The 14,902-nt window shown below is 59.8% G+C and overlaps 1 protein-coding gene across 2 annotated transcripts in view; it reads right to left on the bottom strand.

Annotated features, from left to right (window-relative positions):
* CPNE2 (copine 2) overlaps window positions 1–14,902 on the bottom strand; it is a 46,535-nt gene that overhangs the window by 8,692 nt on the left and 22,941 nt on the right. For both annotated transcript variants that reach the window (XM_014827338.3, XM_070500228.1), the window contains exons 6-14: window positions 14,079–14,162; window positions 13,702–13,791; window positions 12,659–12,757; window positions 12,042–12,128; window positions 10,574–10,633; window positions 8,671–8,804; window positions 6,552–6,606; window positions 1,998–2,049; window positions 564–697 (exon numbers count right to left, since the gene is read on the bottom strand). In XM_014827338.3, coding sequence (XP_014682824.1) covers window positions 564–697; window positions 1,998–2,049; window positions 6,552–6,606; window positions 8,671–8,804; window positions 10,574–10,633; window positions 12,042–12,128; window positions 12,659–12,757; window positions 13,702–13,791; window positions 14,079–14,162 — 795 coding nt within the window. The remainder of the gene's footprint in view (window positions 1–563; window positions 698–1,997; window positions 2,050–6,551; window positions 6,607–8,670; window positions 8,805–10,573; window positions 10,634–12,041; window positions 12,129–12,658; window positions 12,758–13,701; window positions 13,792–14,078; window positions 14,163–14,902) is intronic.

The raw sequence follows: 14,902 nt of genomic DNA, 5'->3' as shown, positions 1-14,902 counted from the left end.
AGCCGTTTGCCAGATATTCCAGATGCCACGCAGCAGCCGTGGCAGCCTCAGGTGGGCCAGGCTCCAGCCTCGCCACTGAGCACCCAGCCAGGGCCTGGCGGCTCTGCAGCCCTTAGTGTCAGATGGGGGCTATCCTATTGGAACCACGTGGCCCAGAGGGTCAGCTTTAGGGCTGCAGGGACCACGGTCGCCAGTTTCCATGCGTCTCAGGAGTAATGAGTACCCTCTGCCCTGGGCAGGCCCCACCCACTGACTGCAGCCCTGTTGCCCACCAAGCATGTACAGAGCTGCTGCGTCTGCCTCAAGTCTGTGCTCCAAGAAGCCAGGATAATCACGCTGAGCTTGATCCAACCCTCTTACCATCTTTACAGGTAAACTGAGGCCCAGAGAGAGGCATCTAGGCTTTTAGAACATGGGAAGGCAGAATACCCAGCTGGCCAGGCCCACCGGGGTGGGTGGGGTAGGGAGGATGGGACTCAGTCTGGCCACGGCTCATGACAGGCAGGAGGGCCCAGCAGTGCCAGCCCTGTCCTGCACATCCACGCCGGTGGGTGTCTACTCACCGTGGCCGTCTGCTGCTGCGTGGCCTGGGCCGCAAACCGGGCCACGTGGTTGACGATGGGAGAGAAATTGGTGGGACCGTAGAAGCGGATGTGGGGCAGGCAAGCCGAGTACGCCTGGGCGATGCCGTCCACGCCTGCCTCGGGGAGAAGGGTCTGGGTCATCCCGGTCCTCCCTGCGCCACATCCACTCTCATCCCGACTGCTGACCAAGCGTCTGTTTCACGCTCACCCCAAAGGCCCCTGCCGAGGCCACTGCGGGCTCCGTGAGACTGGAAGCTCCCAGAAGGCAGGGCCAGGGTGGTATAAAGCAAAGAGCCCTGAATGTGGAGTCAGACAGACCTGAGTTCGAATCCTGCCTTTGCCACTTCTTAGCTGTGGGACCTGGGGCGAGCTGTCTAATCTTTCCGAGCCCGTTTCCCTGTCTGTCAGTGGGACCGAGAATCCATACCCTTGTCCTGTTGGCCAGAGTAGGTCCCATGGGCTCTTCCCAGAGAAGGGGCGCGGCAAAGCCTGCAGTGGTGCTCTGGAGCATGGGAGGCCATCTGGAGGTCCTTCTGGACATGCTATGGCTTCTGCTCAGGGTTGGGGGTACTGACATGCTTGCACAGCCCCTGCACACAGTAGGTGCTCTGTGAACAGCTGCTGCTCCGAGCCGAAAAACGTCCCCTGCCCTGTGGCCCTGTCCAGACGCCTCTGGCTGGGGAGGAGGTTAACCCACCAGAACCTGGACAGAACGTCTCTGGTGACCTGCTCCAAACCACAGACCCAGCAGGAGTGCAGGGCCATGTTTCCGGTCAACAGATGCCCATGGCTTCTGAGTCCCAGCATTGTCCCCGAGTTGGCAACTTGATGCATTTCCTTTCCAAGTACAAACCTGGCCCAGCTTCAGGGATGCCCAGGGAAGGTCAGTGCTACACTCAGCCAAACCCTAGGCTGCAAGGTGTCACGGCGACAGGGACCACCCTCCTCCACACCCTCCTGGGTCCCCTTCTCCTCCGATAGTTTCTTAACTGACTCTGGGAGGCCCAGGGGTGAGCACAGACACCAAGCTCACTTCCTGCCCCTTCCTCCTCTCCTCACCCCCCAAGAACCCTCAGTCTTTGGGTGCCAAGGCTCCTTGTCGAAGGTAGGGGGTGCAGGGTGTGGCAGGGCCAGGCCCTCCCAGCAAGGGCGGAGGGAGGTGAGAAGGCAAAGGCCCAGAGAGGTGCAGTGATCTCTCCAAGGTCACACTGCCAGGAAAGGGCAGCAGCTGCCTTGCACCCAGGACTGCCTGACTCCAACCTCCAGCTCTTCCCTATCTGTCACTCTGAGCACGTGTGAGGGAGAGGGGATGGGAGAAAAGGACGGAAAGCTGAACTCCGCCCCTCCTCCCCCCAGGAAGATGGCCAGGCCTGGCAGGAACCCAGGGCGCATGCAGGTGGACCTGACACTCACCCGAGCAGAAGGGGTTGGTGGGGTTGAAGTTGATGGCAAACTCATGGGAGACCTGAAACACAGAGAAAACGCTGAGCTCACAGCCTCCTGGCCCCAAAACTGTGCCCAGGCCCCAGCCCCACCAGGCCAAGTCTCCCTCTGACAGCACCTCTGCTGCCTGACCCCACTCCCAGGCCAAGGCTCTCCAGACCCCCACATCTGCTTTCGCTTCCACAGCTGGCTGCTTTGACCCACACGGAGGCCCAACCACCCTCACTTCACAATGGAGGAAAGAGAACATTCCACAGCCCCACAGTCTCTTCTGGGGGGTCCACTAGGAGAGTCCCTCAGTGGGACAGAGACGCCTCTGAGGGCGGTGGGTTCAAGGAGCACTTGGAATGCCCTCTGTCACCCACTGTCACTCTGGTGGGGGCTGCAGTTAGTGTCCCACCTCTTTGGGCCCCCAGGGCTTCCCCCCATCTTCACAGTAAGCACAGCGCTGGGAAGAGACCCCCCGTCTGCCACAGAGACAAGCCGGGGGTGGGCTGACAGCCCAATTAGAGCTGGGCTGGGGGTCAGGAAGCAGAATGGGGCCAGAGAGGGCTGTCACAGGTCCCCGGGGCCCAGCCCCGAGCCCAGGGGGAGCATCAAAGGCTGGCCCCGCACTCTCCCGGATGCCGCTGGGCCCACAACAATCTGGGAACACAGAGGGACCCTAACCAGACACCGTTCAGGGCTGCGGGGGCTCAGGAGAGGCCAGAGCGCAGATGGAGGACCCCCACTCACCCTTCCTCCCTCTCCCTGCGGTCTCACAGCCAAAACCCCCAGCCAGTCCCCTTCCCACTGCATGCCACACCCCACACTCAGCGCTTTGCAGACATCCCCTCACTCCTACAATGACCCAGGGAGGAAAAGCCAGTTACTACCCATTTTCAGATGATGAAACAGACGAGAATGTTCCCATGGTCTCCATTTACTGAAGGGCAGAGTTGGGGCTAGAACTGGGATCCGGCTGCCTCCTGGGCTGTCCTTCCATGAGCCCACGAACCTCAGAAGGTGTTCCCCTCACACGGGTTTTAAATTAGGAGAATGAAGAGGTCTCAGGGAGCGTCTGCCCGGTGAGAGCTTCAGTCTGGGCACAAACAATCCCAGACAGGCTCTTCAGCTCGGAGACACCACAGTGGGGGTGCTGGGAAATCCCACCAAGTCCAACATCCCCATTTTGCCAGTAAACAAGATGAGGCCCAGAGAGGGGAAGCCAGGTGCCAAGGTCACACAGCAGAACAGGCCTGAGACCCGAGCTCCTCATGCCTCCAAAGGGGTTGGACTCCCAGCCTTGGAGAGCCCTGCTGGACCAAGAGGGGAGGGGCTCGAGCAGGGGAGTCCGCCCTGTCCTGTGAGTGGCGGCTGGCCTGAGGCGAAGACCCCTGGCTGTTCTGGGGAATGCGCGTTTGCTCTTTACTCCCACAGCTGAGAGCTGGCCTGAAGCCAGTCCCCTGATGTCCCTCTTGGGCCCTGTCCCTGCCCAGGGGCCTCTTCACCCTGTCCCCAGTCTGGGCTCCAGGTGTGGGGACTGGAGGTCCTTGTTGCCATGGCAACTTCATGAGCCTCTATAGAGACGAACAGGGGGGCTTGTACGGAGGGGGCTGAGAGAGGAAAATGGTTGCCAGGGAAACGGGCCTCCCTTGGGCCAATGACTTGCCACAAAATCAGATTTTAGGAGATTTTAGAGACCAAGGGGGAGAAGCTCCCTCCTGAAAGGGATGGATTAATATTCGGCTTTCTCCGCCACCCAATCTCTTCATTCCCCACTCTTTGCCCTCTTCCTTTGCAGGAGGGCCTGGAGGTCAAGTGGGTGGGCCATAGGGGTCACCCATCCACCCCGAGGGCTCTCAGGTCCTGTGCTCCAGCAGCTCCATTTCACAGGTGGGAAACCTGCGGCTCAGAAGGGCCGGGGAACACCCAGGTCCCACAGTGAGCCCACAGAGCCAGGACCGGACCTGAGGCACAAGGGGCCGTGTTGCCCACGGCAGCCCAGCCCCCTCCCACGCTTGCTGCCTTGGTTTCCCCGAGACACGCCAGCAAACAGGACAAGCTTCCTGGAGCCCACGCCAAGCCGATTAGGGGCCCCTGGGGACCGGCCAGCCACAGGTCTTTGTCCTGGGGCTCCCTGCTGCCTTCTGACAATCAGTGGCCCCGTTCATCCCACCTGGCGACCCTGTCCTGTGGTCAGTGAGTTAATTAAGAGGCCACTCCCTGTGGCCCTGGCAGGGGCAGGGCAGAGGAGGGGGGCACAGAGGGAGCTGAAGGGATCTCAGAGCAACCATCCTCTCGGAACCTCAGTTTCCCCATCTGTAAAGTGGGGAGAGTCATAAACTGTGCTCTTCCCCTCCCCAGACCTTTGTCCAAACCCTTCCTTCTGCCCGGTCCCTCTCTGCATCGGGCTAACTCTGCTCACTTGACGGTCCCAGCCTTCATGCCATCACCTCAGGGACAGGCTTCTGAGTCCCTCGGCCACCAGGCAGGGCAGGCATCCTCTCTGGGCTCACAGCGCCCAGGGCCAGGGAAAACTGAGGTCCCAAGGACAGGCAGCCGAGGGGCACGCTCCTTCTAGCTCCTTCCAGCTCCCCATCCTCAGAGAACCAACACCTCTGTCTGCTCAGGCCGCTGGGCCCCAGATTCACTGTCGACAGATAAGTACTGCACACCACGTGTGAGCCAAGAGCCAGGACACACTGAGCAACCAAGTGCCCCCGAGCGCTGAGCCCTGGAGGGAGACGATCAACACGCATAGCAACACATACAGAAGTGACCAGAGCTCCACAAGGACGGTGCGGGCAGGGAGGCGGGGCCCCACGTGAGCCCGCTCAGGGAAGGCCTCCCCGAGGGGATGACCTCTCGGCTGAGAAGTGATGTGGGAAGTCAGTGAAAGAGAACCACAGGCCAGGAGACCATGTGCAAAGGCCCTGAGGTAGGAATGAACAGAAGGTTCAAGTGGCAGCAGCAAGACGAGTTAGAATGGGAGGGGGTGAGGGGCCGGGCGGGCGGGCCGGGCAGGCTCTTGCGGCAGCGGGAGGTGGGGCAGAGCCCGGTTCCAGCATCCCTCCTGGCACCGCTGAGCATGCCGGCCCCGCCAAGCCCTGCCAAGCCCCAGCCTCCCCAGAGCTGCCCTGTGACATTTTCAAGGAGCTTTTTGTGCAAGAAAACGTCTCATTCAGCCAGAGTTCTTTGAAAGCTGGCTGGTGTCCTAGCAACAGGCTCTTGCTGGGCCTGGCCGCACCAGCCCGCCCTGCCCCCAGCGGCATTGCCATGTCTGCCCAGTGCCCCAGCTGTAGGCCCGCAGGATCCTGTCGCCCCCATACAATGGCCAGCAGGCCACTCCCTGAAATTCCAGATGAAAATCATCCTCCCCGGAGAGAAGGCGAGGGGAGCGCTCACTCTGGAAACAGCATGTGGACAGCAGGGCAGACGATCGGGGGCACTGGCTAAGACAGACCTGCAGATTTAGGAGCCTCTGTGCCCGCAGCCCCTGGCTCCTCATCAGAGAGGCGGCAGATTCTGAGAATAAACTTTAGAGTCCGTCTGCCTAGTTGGAACCCAGGCTCCCTGTTGTGAACGTGACCGTGGGCCAGTCACTCTAGCCTCTGTTTTTTCACCTATAAAATGGACATCTCTCCATCCCCCCATCCTGCCCGCCCTCACCCCAGCCAGTCCCCGATCAGCAGCCAGAGTGGGCCTTCAAACATGCCAACTGGATTATGACACCCCTCGTGGACCCTGCAGCGGCCGCCTGTTGCTCTTTAATACGTGTTTGAGGCCCTGCCTGGCTGGCCCCCCTCCCAGCCGCATACCTCTCCATCCTGCCCACCTTCCATGGGGAATCCATCATGCCCACTTTCTTTCAGTTTCTCCAACCCCCCTGCTCCCTCAGCCTCCCAGACTTTGCACAGAATGTTCTCTCTGCCCTGAACACTCTCCCTGCCCCATCACCACCCCCGGTCCCTCTGCAAACTCCTACTTTCCCTTTCCCTCTTGGCTCGGACCTTGCCTCCTCCAAGAAGCTTTCCCTGATACCCCAGGCCAGAAGGGTCCTCTTCTGGGCTCCTCCCAGGCCCGTGCTACCCCATCTCAGCACTGATGACCCTGCCTGTCTTCAGGGTTGCCAGATGGAATACAGGATGCCCTGTTCAATTTGAATTTCAGATAAACAAGGCATAGTTTTTAGTATAAGTATGTGCCAGGCAATGTTTAGAACACACTTATACTTAAAAACCTTGTTTATCTGAAATTCAAACTGAACTGGGTGTGCTGTTTTTATATGCTAAGCTAGCATCCTACTTGTCTTCCCCACCTGACTCGGGTACCAGGGGGCAGAGGCCACAACTGTCCTGCCCCTTGTTATCGCCCCGGTGCTTGCGTGAGGTGCCGGCTGAGAAACAGGTGTGGGGTCAAGGGAAACGCAGAGAAGGCAGAGCAGCTGCAGCCCCAGCGCCAGCCCTTTCCAAAGCAGACCCCGGAGAGGCCGTCCACGTGAACCCCATCTCGACCAAAAGAGAAGAGGCCAGCCTCACTCACCTTCCAGTCTGGGGGTAACTGGGCCCCAAAGCCCAGAGCCGGAAACATCTTGTCACTGATCAGAGAGAGGAGGAGAAACTGTGAGACAGCTGGACAGGGCCTCACCTTCCATGCCCCCCTCACCCCCCCAGGGCTCGGCCCACTCTGCCTTGCACACCCCCAAGGACAGAAAGACAAAGCTCACCACCCCTAGAAAAAGCTCTGTTCAATGACCTGAGCCCAAACCCACCTCTGGGCACCTGGTGACCCCATCTGCACCTGTGGCAGACATTGCTAATCAACCACAGCACTTCTAACCAATGGGTCTGGGTGCAGCTTCTAGATCCTTCTCAAACTGAGACCTCGGGCAGCCACTAAACCAAGGTCGTGATGGCCGTGAAATGGACTGCCTGTCTCTTGACCTCCCTTTTATGGCTTGGAAGAACTGTCCTAAAATGAGAACTCTGGCTTAGCACTCAAGGCCCTTCATCATCGGGCCCCACAGCCTAGTCTCATCTCCTTCCACCTGTTGTCCCTCACAACCTACTCCCCTAGCCCTGGCCACTTGCTGTCCCCAAACACACAGGGCACCTTCACACTCCAACTTCAATCCTGTCGTGCCCCCTCCTGAAACACCTCTCCTCAATCTGTTCCCCATGGCAAACTCCTACTCATCCTCCAAGGCCCAGTTCAAATGGTCCCTGATACCCCAGGATGCTGCTCTCTTTGGTGCTCCCACAGCTCCTGCCTCACGTGTAAACTGGTGTCTCGGGACTGTGGTGATTTCTTCCCCTTGAGGAGGGCTTCCCCGAGGGCAGGGACCCTGTCTGTTCATTAGTTCAACAGCTATTTATCTAGGCTCCCCCTGGCGTGTGGAGGACAAACCGTCAGGGGCCAGGGCAGAACAGGGGGCCAGTGAGGAGGCTACTGAAGCGGTCTGGGCAGGAGGTGATGGTGCTCCAGCAGGCTGGGAGCAGTGGGGTGGGAGCAGAGGTTGGATTCAAGGATGTTTTGGAAGGATCTGCTGAAAGGAAGACGGAGGAGATGCGGGAAGGGAGTGAAGGCTTCTGGGGAGTGGTGCTGCCTCTCAGTGGGATGGCAAGAGGGACAGGGAGAGGGGCAGGAGCAGGGCAGGGCTCCAGCGCTCGGCGGGGCCTTGCTCAGTCTGAATGCCCGTGAGAAGGCTCAGCGAGAGGGCTGAGGGGGCAGCTGGAGCAGCGACAGCAGGCTCCCCGACCCGACCACGCAGATGGGACTTCCACCTCCCTTGCTCTGCATGTCGTACTTCTTTTAATGTGGCCTGGGATCACAGCCGCCACTTGGGCCCTGAGCCTCCTGGGAGTCAGAGGATGGTCCTCAGGCTGCCTCTCTCGAGGAGGCCAAGTGCACACAGGATCCCCGAGTCTGCTCTCGTTCCTGCCAGGTCTCTGGCATCGGCACCTTCCTCCTCTGCTCCCCATGTGTTGGCCTCCTGGTCACTCCACCCTCCGACCTGGAGGTCCCAACGAGCACCACCTGTGACAATGACGCCACAACCCTCAAGTGACTCCTGGATCCTCTGGGGCTCTCTGGACTTCGCATATGGCCCATGCTGTTGGCGGCCACACCCTCTTCACAGCTGTCTGTCCCTGCCTTTCCACTGTCCCCACCCGAAGTCCTCCAGGAAGCACGGGGGGCAGGGAAGAGGCTGCTCCTCTGAGGTTCCCAACAGGAGCGAGGCTGTCAGGCCGTGAGGACCCGGGCCCAGGAACGAGAATGTCTGGCTTCCAGTCCTCCTGATCCATGTGACTCTGAACAAATTCTCCACCCCACCCTGGGCCTCCACCTCCTCCACTCTGAAACGAGAGCTTGCAGCAACAGCAAAGCAGTGTCACCTTCTATCTTGACTCATTCCCTTACTGGCTATTTGGTGTGCTTTGTGGAGAAGGATCCCGTGTGGATCTGGGCTCGGTAGGTAAGAGTTCAGCAATCGATTAGCAATGTCTGCTACAGGGATCAGAATGGGCAATAATGGCACATATGCCATGTGCTGGCCATTCCTAAATTTGGTGATCTCTGGGTCCCTTCTACCTTTGACAAAATGAGCTTCTCAGGCTGGACGGAACCCGAGCTGACCTTCAGAGTCCCTCCCCAAGCTTACCTGTCATAATCCTGGATGATCTGCCCGACAGCCCAGATGGCTGACAGGTATTCGTTGGTGCCCATGGGGTTGATATAGTGCAAAGAGGACGGGTCAAGGGGATTCCCGTTGGAGGCTGTGAAGTCTATCCCAACCTGCAGAGTGGGGAAAAAGGCCCCCCAGTATGGCCAGAGATCCCAGCTCTCTATCTTACCCCCAGGGATCAGAGAGGCTGACGGGACATGGGAAGACCTGAAACCTGGAAACTGTCTGATTGTATTACTTCTCTGGCTCTAATGCCATCTGTGGCTCCCTATTGCCCAAGCATAAAGTCTATGGCCCAGATGTGACACAAGGCCAACTTACAGCCTCTAATTCCTTTTTCCCCCCCACTGTCACTACGTACCCACTTATCTGTTCCCGTTTCCAGGCTTTATTCATAAGCTTCCCTCTACATGAAGAGCCAGGCCATCTTTTCTCCCTATCCAGTTCTCCTCCATCTTTTAGGCCCAATTCAAATGCCACTGCCCCAGTAAAGCCTCCCCAGATGCCTCGCTGCCACCCCAAGCCATCTCCCCACCATCCCTCAGACCCAGGGGCCCTGGACCTGGTGCTGCCTGGTCGGGCAGGGCCGGCTCCCCACCAGACTCATTGCAGGCCAGACCCCTGCCTCCAAGGAGCCAGGTCCAGGGCTGGGCACAGAGCGCCGGGCTGGTACTCCACAGGGACTGGGGTGACACGTGGGCAGGGACCCAGGCTCCACTGCTCTCTCAACCCAAGAGAAGCCTAGCCCAACCCCAGAGGAGCCGCACGGAGCCTCGGCCAGGACTGCACAGCAGCAGCGTTAGGAGAGGGACCCAGGGCAGAGACGGCCGCCTTGGAACTTGGTGACCGTGGGCTGGGGCTGCTCCCCAAAGTCAGGGTGGCATGTCCTAGTCCTCGAGGGACCTCTGCAGGGCGCAGGCTAGAGCATGGCACACGGGAGGTGCTCAGTACGCATTTGCTGAATGACACCCGCACACAGGAGGAACAGGAGGGCCCGGCCTCTCTGTGGGGGAGGGGAGGGGCTGTGGACCAGCGGGGCTAGAGGTCAACAAGGCCAATCCCCTGGCTCCACATAGTCCTGCAGACGGCCTGCAGCCCCCATGGGATACAGAGGTGCTGAGGGAGAGTGCTGAGGCAAGGCAGGAGGTGGGCCGAGCCTGGGACCCCAGCAGGCTTCCCGCTGGGCCTGGGCCTTCCCTCCCGGTGAGCCACAAAAGACCAGGTGAACGGGGCACACTCCAGGTCCCGGGCAGAGGGACAGTCCATTCTTTCAAGCAGCATGTGCTGAGCACCTGCTTCCTGCCGGGACCGTGCAATGTGCTGAGGCCGGAGCCGAAACAAGACAGTCCTGCCCTGAGGGCACTCAGTCTAGTGGGTGGACCAACAGGCACCAGCGAGAAATACTCAAGATCATTTCAGAGTGCCCTGAAGACAGTGAAATAGGAGAAGCGACAACGAGGAACTGGAGGCATCGGGGGAGGTGACAAGGAGGTGACCGCTGTGCCACGGCCTGAAGGATGGCAGCGCGGCAGCCAGGAGAAGGTGCCGGGGAAGAGTGTTCCAGGCAGAGGGAACAGCAAATGCAACGCCCGAGGACAGACGGGCCTGGCACGCTGGGGGACAGTGAGGACCAGTGTGGATGGAGCCGAGGGAGCCGGGAGGAGGGGGTGGCAGGCGAGGTGAGGCAGGAAGGCCTGTAGTGAGGAGGAATCTGGCTTTTTTCCTTCTGTAGGGGTGTAGCCTGCGATGCTCTGAGGCCTGGGGGCCAGGCCCTGACCTGCCGCTGAGCCCTGACTCAGGCCCGTCGGCCTCTGCCCTCTCCTCTGGGCCACACCCCCCTCGCCCTGGCAGGATGCTGGGGGTGGCGGGGGAGCCTTACGGTGAACATGAGCTGGCAGCCTCCCAGGATGTAGTCCAGGAAGGAGTAGTCTCGGCTTATCTGGAAGAAAGCGGGGGATGAGGGGGCCGCCCTGCACCTGCGGGCTAGCCCTCCGCCTGGCCACACTCCACCAAGGACCTGAGAGCTGCTGCTGTTGGTCCTGAAACCTCCCTAGGGTCAAGGAGGCCCAAGGGCAGACGGACAGGATCTGATGACCACAAACACAGATCTCTGTGGAACCAGGCACTCAGAGCAACGGTTCCCAGCGGGCGGGGGGCACACAGACACACAGACGCAGCGCGACGCCAGGCAGGGTCCCAGGGCCCAGCGGCAAGCACACCCACCAGTTACATGGCTCGGAAAGCTGCGACTGGTGGCTCTTCACTGGGAAGCCCTCTCGAGCCCTCGCCAACCTCCACTTTCAACAGAGAGCGGCCGGGCCTCTGGCCCAAGGCCTTCTGCTATAAATTAACAAAGCTGCTAAAACACTGCGTTTGTTTTGATGCTCTTTGCTTCCTTCTGGCAAAGGATATTGGCCTTCCAATTTTGGTGGAGTTATAAGCGTTCCTTTCAAAATAAATGTATTTAAGTAAAAAAAAGAAACCAGAATGAGGGGAGGAGGCAGGCTGATTATAACAAAAAATAAGTAAGGCAGGTGCCCAGAACCATGAAAGGGGGATGTGAAGGACAGGTTTCAGAAACAAGGCCCCGAAATCATGATGCTGCAACCGACAGCTCACTTCCTCGGCGCGCCTGGGCGTGGGACCCCACCGGACGCTCACACGGACGCCGTTCGACAGCGCCGCCTCCAGACCAGGACATAAAGCCTGGGGTCCCGGCCCGCCAGCTGGCAGAGGGAGTGCCAGGACTCACTTGGAACCTTCCGGCCCAGCGCCCGGCTCTCGCTGCCACGGCCCAGGTGGCTCCCTTAACATCCCGCCCGACTCCACCAGATGCCTGGCTCCCAGGTATCGGGGGTCCTGGCCCCTGACCTCTGCTGTGTGCATTTGCTGCCTTGCTGGGCCTCAGCGGCCTCGGCTACCCCACGGGAGTCACGGTTACCCGAGCCCTCACTGATGTCGCTGCCAGAGGACAGGGTGCCCCCGCCGACGTCCTCTGCCCCCTGGATGCCCAACATGCAATGGACGAGCCACCAGCCTGGGGAGCAGCCACTCTCTACAGTGACCTCCAACCAGGAGAGGCCCCGGGAGGTCATCTCGTGACCTCCGCACAGGAACGTGATAGGAGACTAACCCTTCACGCTCGACCTCGTTAACACCCCCATCCTCCAGATGAGGAAACTGAGGCCCAGAGAGCCTAGGCTCAGGTCACAGAGCCAGGACACGGCAGAACCAGGACCTGCACCCACGCCCCGCTGGCTCCATTCCTGATGAGATAGCTCTGTCCATCTCTTCTGCGTAACCCCTGCCCGTGCGACCCCTGCCCTGTGCCCGCCCCCGCCGCCCACCTTGCAGGAACGCAGGATGATGATGCCCGAGTTTTTATAGTTCTTTTTTTTCTTCTGCTTCTTGGGGTTGATGCACTCGAACTCCAGCTGGGCAACACGGGAGAGAAAGGGAAGCTCAGCTCAGGGCTTCCACAGGGACTGACCCTCCCCCGGGCCCCAGAATCCCCTCCACAGCATTGACCAGGGCCAGCACGCCTCCTCCAGGAAGCCTTCCTGGACGTCCACACCAGAAATGGTCCTGTCACCCTGGGCTCACACCAGGCTGTGCCTGCCCAAGGTGGGCGGCTCTGCATCTGCCCCCACCCCAGACAACCCACCTACATCCTGTCTACTCATGCACCCAGAACTGTCACCCAGGACCCAGCTCCTTGGGGTGAGTTTAATGGATAGCTCCTGAGGGCTCACCATGTGCCAGGCACTTTACCAGTATCGTCTCATTTAATTCCCACTCTACTCCTCTGCCCCTATTTGACAGGTGGGGAAACTGAGGCTCAGAGAGAACGACTGTCTTGCTTAAGGTCATACAGAGACAGGTGGGGTCTGAGCCCCTGATTCAAAACCTGTGCCCGTCCCCATGCCCTACTGAGGTCTTGGGGTCCCGCAGGCACCCAGCTCACCGGGATGCCATCCTGAGCAGCACACATCTGTGACACTGAGGTCTGAAACTCGCCGATGAAGTCGTGGCCTCCATCATTGTCATAGTCGTAGCACATGACCTGGGTGGGTCCAGTGAGGTCACCCCAGAGCTGCCCCCCGAAGCAGTGCTCTCCAGCCCCTCTCAGCTTCCTGAGCAGACCCCATGTCTTCGTTTTGGTGGTGCCTCCCTCTCCCCCCAGCATCTGCCTAGCTGGCCTGGGATCACGGTGTTACCTCCTGAACTGCCTCCTACAGGAAGCCTTCCAGGATTGCTGGAAAAAGAAGAAAGCGTGCCCACCCCACCAACAGAGGCTGTACCCTCTGGTGCAGGAAGCTCGACTCCTCACACACCTGTCACTCAGCTTGCCATCTGTCTTGGGTTGTGGCCCACCTGGCCTCATAGGCCACGGCCTGGAGCTTCTTTTAGATGTTTTTTCCCCTGAGATGGGCACAAAACCCCCCAGCTTTGCATGCTAACTCAGCTGCCGTGACACTCCTAGGAGGAAGGCAGGTATTTTCGTACCCATTCCATTGTACTGATGGGTAAACCGATGCCCTGAGAGGGAGGCCCAAAGCCTCAAAGTGGCAGTCCAGACTCAGCTGTCCTGGAACCCTGTTTGGGGATCCCGCCCTGGCCTGGCCGCCTTGCTGCCCCCATCTGCTCAGACATGGCCCCTGAGGACTGAGGGCTTTTGGAGACCAGGAGTCATGGTCTTCATCACAGCGACAGCGCCTGGCCGTTTCCAGGCGTTTCCGCATCCAGTGCCTCAGCTAGCAGCACCGCAGCCCTCGGGAAGGAGGCGGCCGCCATTCTGTGCCCGTCTCGGAGAAGGGCCCGCAGAGACGGGGGCCCTGCCCAGATCACTCAGAGGGTCAGGCAGACCTGGGACCAGGACCGAGCCCCGCCCCGCGGTGGGTGCTCTTCCTGTCTTAATAAGAAAGAGCTCTGCTAAGGCCCCCCCCCAGGAAGCCTCGGGCAGACGGGGCGGGAGGCTGGAGGTGGCAGGGTGGGGAGCCCCCTCACCTGGATGGGCTTCTCCATGTCCCCATCACACAGGGACACCAATGGCACAGTGAACGGTTTCCACACGGGGTCCAGCGTGTACTTGATCACCTGCAGGACAGTGAGGGGCGAGGGTGGGCTCAGGCCCAGAGGCAGCAGTGCTCTGGGGTCGGGCCAGCCCAGTGGGGACGGGGTGGCAAGACGGAGAGGCCCACAGCCACACTTCTGGGGATGGAAGTGAGCATCCCCGTGGCCAGGAGGGAACAAGTCCTTTGGGCGCCATTATGGGTTTTCCTGCGCACTGCACGGCTGTGACTGCACAGCCCCGTCCTGCGCTGTGGGGGTGGCCCTGCTGCAGACCCACTGGCTGGGAGACCCCCGGGCCCCCAGGCACCCACCTCAGTCCTGTGGACCAGCATCCACTTGCCATCATCTCCTGGCTTATAAAACTCGAGAAATGGGTCTGACTTCCCAAAGAGATCCTGGAGGAAGCAGGAGGACGCGCGTGAGGGCGGCACAGCTCTGGCTCCAGATGGGAGCGGGGTGTGGCCCAGCCGCCTCCCCCACCCAGCATCAGGGGTGGCAGCCGCGGGCAGAGCCAGCCGGGCCCCCTGCCCTCGACCTCCGCAGGGCTAAGCAGAGGCCCAGGGCAGCTGCGGCCCCCGGGACCAACCGGCTCCCCCAGGAGAAGCCAGCCCATCCGGGGGCCCCAGAGCTTGTGCTCAGAGACCCTGAGACCTGGAGCCCGCGGGAGTTCCACCTGCAGCCTCTCAGACGGGGCACGACTTCCAAAGGGTGACTGCCCCCAGTGCAGGGGAGGCCCCCAGCAGGATGTGATTTTAACTTATTTTAGTGGGGATCTGAACAACTGAAACTATCCAGCACATTACAGAAAAGATATGATGTCCTTTAAAAAGCCATTTATTTAGGTTAATAAAGTGTCACACTAAAGAACCTACATTCAAGTGGGGGAGACAGAATTTAAAAAGTAAACAATACATGTTAGGCAGTAATTAGCGTTAAAGAAACAAGTAAAATATGAGGGAGTGGGAAATCAGGAACCACTGCAGTTTGAGGAAATACTTCCCTGAGGAGGTGACATAAGAGCAAAGGCTTGATGGGGGTGAGAATACTCAGGGAAATGATCACTCCAGACAGAGGGAATAGCAAGTGCAAAGGTCCTGAGGCAGGAAGGTGTCTGGTATTATCCTGGGACAACGAG

Source organism: Equus asinus, chromosome 28, assembly GCF_041296235.1.
Source record: "Equus asinus isolate D_3611 breed Donkey chromosome 28, EquAss-T2T_v2, whole genome shotgun sequence".
NCBI lineage: Eukaryota > Metazoa > Chordata > Mammalia > Perissodactyla > Equidae > Equus > Equus asinus.
Note: the sequence above shows the minus strand (reverse complement) of the source record. Positions and strands in the feature narration are given on the sequence as shown.